This window comes from Cetorhinus maximus, chromosome 3 (genome assembly GCF_964194155.1).
Source record: "Cetorhinus maximus chromosome 3, sCetMax3.hap1.1, whole genome shotgun sequence".
Taxonomy (NCBI): Eukaryota; Metazoa; Chordata; class Chondrichthyes; order Lamniformes; family Cetorhinidae; genus Cetorhinus; species Cetorhinus maximus.
Genome location: NC_135881.1, coordinates 16,047,553 through 16,059,931, shown reverse-complemented (window position 1 = coordinate 16,059,931; position 12,379 = coordinate 16,047,553). Strand labels below are relative to the sequence as shown.

Below are 12,379 nucleotides of genomic sequence, written 5' to 3'. Positions count from 1 at the left end.
CTCCTGTTGTCCCACCATGACTCTACGATGGTGATGAGACTGGTTACTAGCAGTAGTTTTTGCATTCCAAATTCCCAGCAATCTTTTTCCCCTCCAAAATTCTACTTTTTCTTAAAAAAACAACGTACAATTAGTGGGAATCCTGGGCGCGTTTCTCCAGAGACACGACGTAACATTCTCAGCCAAAATGGTGAACAAGGCTCAAAAGAAAGAGGGTCTCTAAATGCTCTCAGGATGTCACAAAGCGCCTTCGAAAGAAGGCGCGGCCACTGTCGTAACACGGCGGGCAAAACGTTCACCGCCAGCACTCAACGGCAACGTGATAACGGCCAGATCACCCGTTTATTCACGGTGTTGGCTGAGGGGTAGATATGGACAGGATAGCGAGGAGAATTCCCTTTCTCTTCAAACAGAGCCACGGAATCTTCCACCGCCTCCTCACACCGCACCTCCGCAGCCTCTGAGAGAATAGGCGGGGCTTCAGTTTAACACCCACCACCCCGCGACGGTGCGTCTGCCGGTGCATCGCTGACTTGAAATTCTGGTCAACGCACCTACTGTCACGTGCTCTAGTTCCTGAACCGGGTATTGAACCATCAACCTCCTGGCTCAGAAGTGGCAGGTCTCCCCACTGAACGTTGCCCGGTGCCTCAAACTTGGAGGGGGTAGCTGGAAGGCCTCGTGCGGACCGCACCTCAACAGACAGAGCGCTACCGCACACGGTGTCACGGTATCTGTACAGTGCAGGAGGGGGCCATTTGGCCCATCGAGTCTGAACCGGCTCTCCACCTCCGTCCCGCTCCCCTGCAATATTCCTGTAACCTTGCACATTCTCTCTTTCTCAGGTAGCAATCCAACTCCCTCTTGAACACCTCGATCGAACCTGCCTGCGCCGGCCTCTCAGGGAGTTAGCCTCGGACTCCAGCCGCCCTCTGGGTGAAAACATTTTTCCTCACGTCGCGTTTTACCCCCTTTTGCCAATTATTTTGAACCTGTGCCCTCTGGTTACGAGGCAATCACGAGGCGAGACGCGGCGTAAATAGCCAAGCTGGGGAAAGCGGTCCATCGACTTGTGGCTTTAGGGCCCAAGAGGGCACCCCCCCCCCCCCCCCCCCACCACCTTGAACACACCCGGTGCAACTTAGGAACGTGGTACCAGAGACTGAGATCTGCAATTACAGCACAACAACTCCAGGAGGCAGCATTTCACTGTCCAAAAAAAAAAGAGAAATCTTTTTTTCTCTACTGTCCCATTTAACTAGCGAAGCCACTTGGCGCGCAGTTTCTGTTGGGAATATAAAAGGGCTGGGAATCCTGGAATGCAATCCCAAAAATGCCGGTTAAAAATCCACAGAATTTCTCTCCCACATGTACCAGCTCCCCGGGTCACGAAATAGGGGCTGGAATCCTCCAACTGGACTTCCCAGAATACTGGGAAAAGACGGAAGGTACAACACCCACCACCCCCCCACCCCCCAGCGTCACAAGAGCAGGATTGCCGACTCGGTCGGCCATCGTGTAGCAGCGGTGCTGATAACCAGTCACCGCCGACAGAAACCTTCCCAAATCCATCGTTACCGGGGGGAGGGGGGGAAAACGCAAGGGGCTTTGAGAACTGGAAGGGGGGAGAAAGCAACACCAGAGCCGGCGCAGTCCACACCTCGTGATTTGAAGTCCTGGACGGTTCAAACGTGTTCTTTTTTTTTTTAAGCGATCCTGCAAGCCCTCGGGTTATTAGGGACGGATTTTTATCAGGCCCCCCCCTAGAGACAGTCCGAGCAGGCGGGAGGGGGGGAGTTCATGGGATGTCCCCCAACCCGAAGGGCGGGCGGGACTCGCCGTGGCGGAGCTCCCTACCGACCAGAGGCAGCCGGCCGACTTAACTGGACAACCGGCGGTAACTTCCTGCCCCCGCTGATACTTTACCAGCGCCGGCACAGGCTCTCGCCCTTGCGCGCGGGTACTGCCCGGCCAGCCCTTGGGAGGGTGTTCCAGCGAGTTCCCGGAGAGGGGGCGGAATTCCTTAATGGCCACTCTCTGGCCCCCCCCGGAGGGTGCCACTGGCACGCTGGCAAGGCCTCCAATGCCGCCAACTAAACCATTCACCCCCACCCCTCCAGTCGCTGGGGCCTGCTTGCTTGGCCACCGACACGGTACAGAAATAAAACAAAACCTGCCTGCCTGCCTTCCGAGATTGCCTCACCCACGGAGACCCTCCATCTCCCTGCGGGCCCCCCAGCAGTGACCGTCTCCAACGGTGGTGCCGCCGGCCATCCGAGCGGGCCAGCAGCTCTGGGTATCGGCGCGTCGCTGACCCCCAGCCGGGTGGCACTCCCCAGCAGCAGCGGCTGCCCCTCGAACCGCCGGTGGTAAAAAAAAAAATGCCGCTCGGGGGGTCTCACCGCCCAGCCTCCCCCCTTACCCCATTCTCGGCGGCGGGACGTCCGACCTGCTGGGAAAAACCCCGCCCGCGGAGTCGTTAGGGGGCACGGCGGGAGGCCCTTCGGCCCATCGAGCTCGCGCCCATTTTAAGTCCCCGGGTCCAGGCGAAGTGCTCGGACCCGTTCTCCCCCCCCCCGCCCCCCCCCACTTTTTTCTCACACGGGCTCTGCCGGAAATATCAACAGGAGGGGCTGGCGGGTACGGGTTTAATATCGGAAGTCCATAGCACCCTCGCCTTTGAATCAGAGGGTTGTGGGTTCATGTCCCACTCCCGGAAACCAAGAACTGTGATTGTACTCGAAAGAGTTGCAATCTGTGACTGTTGATAACTCAAAAGAGTTTTTAATATCGGAAAGCGCTGTCAATTTACGACGGGTTACCCGATATTTGAACCTGTTGCCGGTCGCCTACGGAGCTGACACGTGGGGATGAGGGGCTTCGCAGGAATAGACTGGAACGGTGGAACAAACTCCCTGTGAAACCCGAGACGCCAGGTCTGCACCCCCCTCCACTCCCCACCCCAACCACCCCCCCCTCTGCAGTTCACTCGCTCGCAGGGACTGTCGCAAAGCTCTTCCTCTTGTTTAACGTTTCCACACACCGGATTCTCACCGAACGGCTGCAGCCAGCCGAAAATAGTTCCATCGTCATGCGTTTTTCTTTGAGAGAAACCGTGCGCTAAAAAAAAAATAGTTCACTTAAAAACGGATGACCCCCCCCCACCGAATCTTTGTAAGTCTCTTACCATTTAAAAAAGGACGTGGAACTCAGTCTCCACAAGGGCTGCGTTGAGTGTGTCCGGTTCACGGTTCACATGTTTTTGGAACATAATGAGATCTTAAAAAAGTTTTATTCTAAGAGTTAAGTATTAAAGTGAAACTGAGCGCGTAACGCGGGTCTGGAGTTATAAACCATATCAACAGAGCTTGTTTTGTTTTGTTTAGGTATTTTATGTTCAATCAAGGGTGTTTTTGATTAACAACGTTGTTAAAATGAGGGGCTCGGATTGGCTCTGCAAATGTTAACAGTCCCTAACCCGACCTTATTTGTGGCGAATAGTTTAGATGCATTTAAGGAGGAAGCTAGATAAGCACATGGTGAAGTAAGGAGTAGAAGGATATGCTGATAGCTGGATGAAGAGGGGCTGGAGAAGCCTCTCGTGGAGCATAACGTCGGGCCAAACAGCCAGTTCCTGTGCTGTCCAAACTATACTGAGGTGCGTCTCACAAATGCTTCAGGAAGACCAGCTGAAAAGACAGGTCTCTCTGGCTGACGCTGACCAATGGGTGCAAGGGGCGGGCGGGAAGCCGTTGGCCAGAGACAGCTGGCGCACGGCGGCCGGGAAAGCAAGTTCGAAACGACAGGACACCAGGCCGGTGAAGAAAGGCCCCGGCGAGCGAAGGTGTCAGCTGATACCAGAGCTCCTCCACACCAGGAATTCCTGTACCCCGCAGCTCTGTACCAAGAGCCGGCAAACCAAGAACCGTCCCCTTCAATCACCAACGATTGTGCCAACTGCCAGAGACGAGTCTTCGCACCATCTTCAAGCTGCAAAGAATCTTCCACCATCATCATCATCATCATCTGACCTACCTAATAATTTGAGGATTAATCAAGTGCAACGTTCCCTAGGGTGAAAGAAATCTGGGATAGTGAATTGGGGAGTCAGTAGATGAGTTACTCACCTCAGAATTCCCAACCTCTGGCCTGCTCTTGTAGTCACGCTATTTATATGGCTGGCCCAGTTCAGTTTTAGGTCAATGGTAACTCCCAGGATATTGTTGGTGGGGGGATTCAGCGATGGTAAGGTCAGTGAACGCCAAGGGGCGATGGTCGGATTCTCTCTTGCTGGAGGTGGTCATTGCCTGGCACTTGTGTGGCGCAGGGAGTTTGTTTTACTGTTTCAGTATATTTTCTCCAAGCCTCCCTTCCATGTGTCAACTCATTAGGAGATTGGCAACAAGTTAAAATATCAGGCAACCCGTCATAAATTGACATGCGTGGTTTAGTATTAACCCGTCAGTCTGCTCGATATTTCCGACAGAGCTTATGTGAAAAAAGAATTGTCAAGTAATTCGCGTGAACTCAAGAATTTAAAATCGGCATGAACCCGATGGACTGAATGGCCTCCTAACTGTGCCATGTACAGTTGGGAGTCAACTGGAGCTCTCAAAGCAGCGATTGATGAGATTTTTGTTGGATGAGGGGGAGATATGAAGCAAAGGAACTAAACGCACACATGTACACAGCAGCCATGTTCAAACTGAATGGCCTGAGGGGGCTAAGTGCCCTACTTCTGTTGCCATGGTGTCTAAAGAAACAAGTGGGGGGGTGGTTGCAACCTACTGCTGCAGTTAACCTCAGATATTTCATCCAAGTAGCCACTGTGTGCACCTCGAGAGGCTGAGAAACAAACCCCATCAAGCTGGTTCAGCAGGTAGGCCACATCCCATCCTCCACAGTCACCCACATACCATTCACTGCCAACAGGGGGCCGGATAGACATTATGGCTGATGCGCACCCCCCCTTCTTAACCCCTGGCACTGAACCCACTGAATTGATTGTGTCAGCCATGGCTCAGTTGGTAGCACTCTTGCCTCTGAGTCACAAGGTTGTGGGTTCAAGTTCCACACTAGGGCTCTAGCATAGGAATTAAGACCAAGACTCCAGTGCAGTACTGAGGGAGTGCTTCACTGACAGAGGTGCCATTTTTCAGATGAGAGGTTAAACTGAGCCCCTGTCTGCTTTCTCAGATTGACGTAAAAGATCCCGTGGTGCTATTTGAAGAAGAACTGGGGGGATGGGGTGTTATCCTCAGTGTTTTTGGCCAAAAATATCCCTTAACCAACATCACCAGAAAATAATCATTTGGTCATTATTGCGTCACTGTTTGCGTGATCTGGCTGCACACAAACTACCAGCCGCGTTTCCTACATTACAACAGTGACATCACTTCGAAGGTACTTCATTGGCTGTCAAGCGCTTGGAGACATCCAATGTCGCGATAGGCACCACAGCCACCCACATCTGGGTCCTTAAAGCGACCGTATGTCCCTCACTCAGTACCTGTGGGCGATCGCAGGCTTTGGCCCTTCTCCTTTACACCGGGGAATGTCTTCATGAAGGAAGGCTAATCCGCACGACATCGTCTCAGCGATGTGACCGAGTTCATTCCAGCTGATCACGTTCCCCTTCAGATAGTCAGACAACGAGCCCTGTGTTTAAATAAAAAAAAAACAAGGCAAGGTCAGTGGAGTCGGGTTTACTCATTTTCCGTGTCGACAGTGGTATTTACCGGAACAATCCGGTAGGTTTAGCCGTTGTTTATTTGTCTTCCCTACTTTCCCAAGCTTAGGAAAGCACAAACCCCCCCGGGGTTCCTGTCCCCGGTTGTAGTTTGATGACTCCTGTTTTCAGTACCCAAGGGCAGACGGCAGACGAAGGAAGACAGTCTCATCTATAATTTTTAATTTTTCATCCTTTGATCCTAGGTGGCTTTGCCCCGCCCTACCTCTGTAACCTCCTCCAGCCCCATAACCCTCTGCACACCTCAGATTCTGGCCTCTTGAGCATCTACCTAATAGCTGACACTAACAATCAATTTAAGGTATCACTGGAGTTCGTAATGTGGCTATTTACACCTGCTAGAGGTGACATACACAGCACATTCTCTGCAAACAAAAAAATATGTTCAAACCTTGTGCCTATTTTAAATTACCTGGGAGCTTGGGGAGCCAAGAGTTCCCCGCTGTTTTCTCTATGGCAATATCTCGGCCAATCAGAGTCCAATACCAACCAATCAGCACCCTGTTATCCTGCAGTATAAATTGTTGTGATTGTTTGAAATTTGGCATTCTTGTGTTTGTCCTGATGGATGCAAGACGAAAAGCTTCGGCAACGTGTCTCTCTCTTCAGCAATTATTCCCGATTATTATTGCTCCGCCATTGGTACCCTCAGTTGTCTGGGAGCCAAATGTGTGGAATTCCATCCCTAAGCCTCTCCGCCCCTCAAGGATGCCCCTTAAACTCTACCTCTTTTGACCAAGCCTTTGGGCCAGGTGACCCAACATCTCATCTGGATCAGATTGGCAACATTCCTGTAAAACGCCTCAGACGCTTTAGTGCATTGGAGGTGCCTCCCTGTGCAAGTTGCCCTTGTCGTGGCCCCACTGTGCTTGAACCACCTGCCCACACTCTAAGGCAGGGCTCAAACAAGAACCACCGCTCAGATGAGTGACTGGAGGTAGTGGCGGAATGGGGTGGGGGTAGGGAGAAGGGTTTTAATAGGAATCAATTCTACCAGCGCTCTTAGGTCAGGATGGGAGAAAATTGGTGAGGTGTGGGGTTTGGGGAATGGGGGGTGCAGTGCAGAGGTGGGAAAGAGGGGACAGAGATGTGTATGGAGGGAAAGGGACCGTGGGTCTTCATTTAAAAAAGAGCAAGGAATGGATGATTGAAGCCAATGAAAATCTGAGCCATTTGAAAAGCTAGACGGCAGAAATGTCTGCGGCAATTCTCTCAATCTCCTGCCTAAATGTCAGTGCTAGGTCAACAGAAGCCGGTTCTCTGCTACTTTACACCATTTCTCCAGAGTATTTAAACCAGGAGATGAAGGGACAGCAGCAGCAGTGTGCACCATCTACAAGGCGCACTGCAGCAACTCACCAAGGCTTCCTTCGACAGCACCTTCCAAACCCCCGACCTCCAACAACTAGAAGGGCAAGGGCAGCGGACACATGGGGACACCACCACCTGGAAGTTCCCCTCTCAACAAGCTGCTGGGAGGGGGGCCACCACAGCCCAGGGTGGGGTCCTGCCCAACAGCCAGGCTGTGCTGCTGCCCAAGAAAACCGGCCACCCCAGCAAGGTTTACGCCTGAAGGGGCGAGATCGGAAAAAGATCCAAGCCACTCACCATCCTGACTTGGAAATATATCGCCGTTCCTTCACCGTCGCTGGGTCAAAATCCTGGAACTCCCTCCCTAACAGCACTGTGGGTGTACCTACACCACATGGACTGCAGCGGTTCAAGGCGGCAGCTCACCGCCACCTTTTCATTATTGTGTGTGTTATTTGTGTATAGTCCTCTGCATTTATCACCACTGCATCATAAATGCTTGCCAGATGAGCGTGTCCCTGGGCCTATTTTTAAAATTCCCCGACAGCTCTGATTGGTCATATTGTGCTGAGGAGGCCCAGCCTGAGACCTCTCACCTTGGGACTCCTCGGTGTAAATGGGGGAGTACCCGTGAACGAGATCACTCAAAGAGGGGATACTGGGGGAGTGGGGCTTCAGATCTCCTGACCGACATTTGCAAATAACTTACAAATGGCTAATTTGCTCGAAACTAGGCTTCAGCGCCTACGAGTGAGAGAATCTTTGGGCCAATCGCATGTTGAGTGAGGGTCGCTGTGTTGATCTTTTTTGTGCCATTTTCTCCCCCTTTGAAGTGGAGTAATTCTCTGAATTGATAAAAGAGGGTAGGAATTTCCATGGCGGGATGTTTTTTTATTTATGTGATGTGAGCATCGATGGTTGGGCCATCCAAGTCACACACCATCCCAACTTGGAACTATATTGTTGTTCCTTCACCGTCACTGGGTCAAAATCCTGGAACTCCCTCCCTAACAGCACTGTGGGTGCACCTACACCACATGGACTGCAGCGGTTCAAGAAGGAAGCTCACCACCACCACCTTCTCAAGGGCAACTAGGAATGGGCAATAAATGCTAGCCCAGCCAGTGATGCCCACATCCTGTCAATCAATTAAAAAATTCTGTGTGGACCTCACTGGCAGGGCTGATATTTATTGCTCACCCCTTGTTGCTATGATACGCTGATTTTAGACCTTTTCTTGACCTTTGCATACCTAATTCTGAATAATCTTTGCAGTGGCCACTTCAACCAGGGTCACATTATAGGCCGGACCGGGGAAGGATTTCCTTCCCTCAAGGTATTGGTGAACCAGTTGGGTTTTTAACAATGTGACAGTTGCAGGGTCGCTGAGCTTTACATTCCCAGATCCTTTTTTATTGGAAAAGGAACTGAATTCTAATGGTCATATTGCCACAGCTTCAACTCTCAGTCTCTGGGTTATTTAAGCATCCACATGAAAGAAAGATATATTTATATGGTGCCTTTCACAACCTCCAGATGTCCCCAGAGCACTTTACAGCCAATGAGGTACTTTCTGAAGTTGTAGTGTAAGAATCGTGGCAGCCAATTTGCACACAGCAAGCTTCCATAAACAGTAGGGTGATAACAATCAGGTAATCTGTTTTGGGGATGTTAATTGAGGGATAAATTTGGCTAGAACACCAGGGATAGCTCCCCTGCTCTTCTTCGAAATAACGCCATGGGATCTTTCTCATCCACCCATAGAAACGAGCAGGCAGATGGGTCCACAGTTTAAGGTCTCATCCGAAAGTTAGCACCTCCGACAGTGCAGCACTCCCTCAGACCTGCACTGGAGTGTCAGCCTAGATTTTTGTGCTCAAGTCCTGGAGTGGGACTTGAACCCTGGAACCCTGCGACGCAGAGGTGAGAGTGCTATGGCGATAAATTATTATCGTGCATCCATTTACTGTGAAGCGGTCCGATTACATTGGCTGATTTGAATGTTTCTACATGCGAGAAAAAAACAGGTTTGGTTTATTGCTGAAAAAGAGACATGCTGTCTAAACTTTCCATCTTGCACTCATCAGGACAGATCACAAGACTACCAACAGTTAAGGGAACAACAATTTATACCGCATGAGAAGAGTGTGCTGATTGGTTGGCAAGTGGACTCTGATTGGTCGAGGCGTTGCCATGGAGAATGTAGCAGGGAACAGTTAACTGCCAAGCTATTGTTCAAATTCAAACCAGGCAAGTTTATGTTAATATATTGTCAAATCCCCTCATGGCAGCTGTTTAGTTCAGCAAACCACTAAGTGACCTTGGGGCTACTGAATTGCTGTTCAAAACTTTTGTGCACCAATATCCTTTAGGGGAGGAGGTCTGGCCTATAGGTGACTCCAGTCCCAGCCCCAGTATGGTTGGCACATAACTACCCTCTGAAATGGCCTAACAAGCCACTCAGTAAGGCAACCAAGGGATGGGCAATAAATGCACCCGCACATCAAGAACGAACATGTATACCTTTCTTCTCTTCAGCTTGATGCTCATGAGCTTTTTTCTGATGGATCTAATCATATGAAACCTGCATTTATATAGTGCCATCTTTCATGGTAGTAACACAGTTCAAGGCACACCTAGGAAGCTTTACCAAAAAAAGCAACTGAAACCGAGACACACATTCAGACAGCTGACTTGATCACAGGAGGAGAGAGGTGGAGCAGTTTAGGGAGGGAATTCCAAACTTCAGACCCAGGCAGCTGAAGGCATGGCCACCCAATGGTGGAGAGATTAAAATCGAGGATATGCGTGAGGCCAGGATCGGAGGAGCGCCGATACCACGGGGAGCCGCGAGAATGAAGGACTTTTGGAAACAAGGACGGGAATTTCAAAAATCGAGGTGTTGCCGGACCGGCAGTCGACATTGGCCTGTGTTAACACTGCGGTGGTGGTATGAAGGACGCCCAGTCTAATATCTAAATATCGGCAGTGCCGGCAATGTCCCTACCCGCTCATGAAAGGAGGAGATGAGCCAGAGCTCCATCTCGAGATTCGATCCACGTTTTTCAGATCCAATGTAGCGGAGCACGTTCTCATGTTTCATCCCGGGAGTGGTGTAAATATCCCGTTCATTCTGCCAGGATAACTTGTCCTTTCAAAAATAAAAACACAGAAAACAATAAGTGCTTCAAATAACACAAAAATCAGTCATTAATCTCTTCCTGCTATAAATCAGTGTAAAGGTTAGTCTCTCTTTGGTGATCGAATCCTGCAACAGAGGCTGGTTTCCCTGGGCCGCTGCTCTCTCCCCATCTCTCCTGAGGAGGCTTGTTTGTGGTTCCCCCATCACCGACTGCCCACCATAAACTCACCCGCACGGTCACCGCTTGTCCATGTCTGGCAGATGGGGCATTCGGAGAGCGGGTGCAGATGCGATGGGCCAAATGGCCTCCTCCCGGCACTGTAACAATTCTGTGCTTCCGTGTTGGCAAGTTGCTTAACTGGGGGTGGCATCACAGCACAGCTCGGCCGTCCTCACCAGACACGCACATGCGCAACAGCACCCACCCGACAGTGATGGCCAATTTCTCTTTCCCTAGCACGGGGTCACTGAGTCTAATTTTAACCCTGCCTCCTGCCCCGACAGGAACATCAGTTGGTACAACGTGGACTAATGCCAAAATCTGACACCTTCCTGCTCTCGGTGGCTCTGGACCCCCCATCAGGGGCCATTCAACATCAGCGCAAGTTGGGAATTATTTTAAATGGTACATTGCAAACAGAACCCGAGTGTGATGAATCAATGCAGCCACCCCTACAATACCACACCACACGGTTAGCTTTACCAGAAAGTGCACAGGCCACATGTCTGGCAACAGTGCAGCAAGCCACACAGTGTAGAGAGCTCCTACATAACACACCATTTGTTCCATCACTAGTGCCTCAGCCACCTCTCAAGAATAACTGAGTCCTACGAGATCATTTCCTGTGGTTGCTGCCCTGTACTTTTTCTATTTTCTCCTGTCCCCCACTCCCCTCCAACCGTCAAGTTGCAAGCCAGCAACTCGCCAACCCTCCTTCGACAGCACCTTCAAAACTGGACACATCTACCACCGAGAAGGACACGGGCAGCAGGCGCATGGGAGCACCACCACCTACACGTTCCCCTCCAGAGGTGGTGGCGTAGTGGTAATGTCACTAGACTAATAACCCAGAGGGCCAGGTTAATGCTGTGGCACCATGGGTTCCAATCCCACCAAGGCAGTTGGTGGAATTTTAAATTCAGTGAATAAATTTGGGGTATTAAGCTAGTCTCAGTAATGGTGACCATGACAACCATAATCAAACCCACCTGGTTCGCCGATGTCTCTCTAAGGAAGGAAATCTGCCAACCTTACCTGGTCTGGCCTACATGTGACCCCCAGACCCATAGAATTGTGGCCGACTTTTAACTGCTCTGTGAAATGTCAGTTCAAGGGCATTTAGGGATGGGCAATAAATGCTGGCCTTGCCAGCGATCCCATGAAAGAATAAAGAAAGCCACTCACCATCCTGACTAGGAAATATATCGCTGTTCCTTCACTGTCGCTGGGTCAAAATCCTGGAAGTCCCTTCCTAACAGCACTGTGGGTGTACCTACACCACATGGACTGCAGCGGTTCAAGGAGGTGGCCCACCACCACCTTCTCGAGGGCAATTAGGGATGGGCAATAAATGCTGGCCCAGCCAGCGAAGCCCACATCATGTGAATGAATAAGTTTTTTTATAAAATCTCCAAGTTGCAAACTCCAAAAAGTTTTCACCTAAGCTCTGACTTAATTTCCTGTCTCCACCCACCCCTTCTGCCTCAGTACTAGAAATAGGAGCAGGAGTAGACCATACAGCCTGTTGAACCTGCTCAGTCATTCAATACAATTATGGCTGACCTTGGACTTCAACCCCACTTTCCTGCCCACGTCCCATATCTCTCGATTCCCCGAGACCCCAAATATCTGTCTATCCCGGCCTTAGGTGCATTCAACGATGGGGCATCCGCAACCCTCTGGGGTAGAGAACTCCAGAGATTCACAACACTTTGGGTAAAATAATTTCTCCTCATCTCAGTCCTCAATGATCGGCCCCTTATCCTGAGACTGTGCCCCTGTGTTTTAGACTCCCCAACCCAGCGGAGACAATCTCTCAGCGTCTTCCCCTACAGAGGCCCCTTCAGAATCTTATAAGTTTTAATGAGATCGCCTCTCATTCTTCTAAACTCCAGAGGATATAAAGCCAGTCCACTCAGCCCCTCATAATAGGACTACCCCCTCATCCCAAGGACCA

The 12,379-nt window shown here is 50.7% G+C and overlaps 1 protein-coding gene across 1 annotated transcript in view; it reads right to left on the bottom strand.

The window, feature by feature from the left end:
- The window catches only part of acvr2ba (activin A receptor type 2Ba), a 216,963-nt gene that overhangs the window by 23,511 nt on the left and 181,073 nt on the right, over positions 1-12,379 (bottom strand). Inside the window, exons 6-7 of the mRNA XM_078534548.1 lie at positions 10,068-10,211; positions 5,510-5,658 (exon numbers count right to left, since the gene is read on the bottom strand). Coding sequence (XP_078390674.1) covers positions 5,510-5,658; positions 10,068-10,211 — 293 coding nt within the window. The remainder of the gene's footprint in view (positions 1-5,509; positions 5,659-10,067; positions 10,212-12,379) is intronic.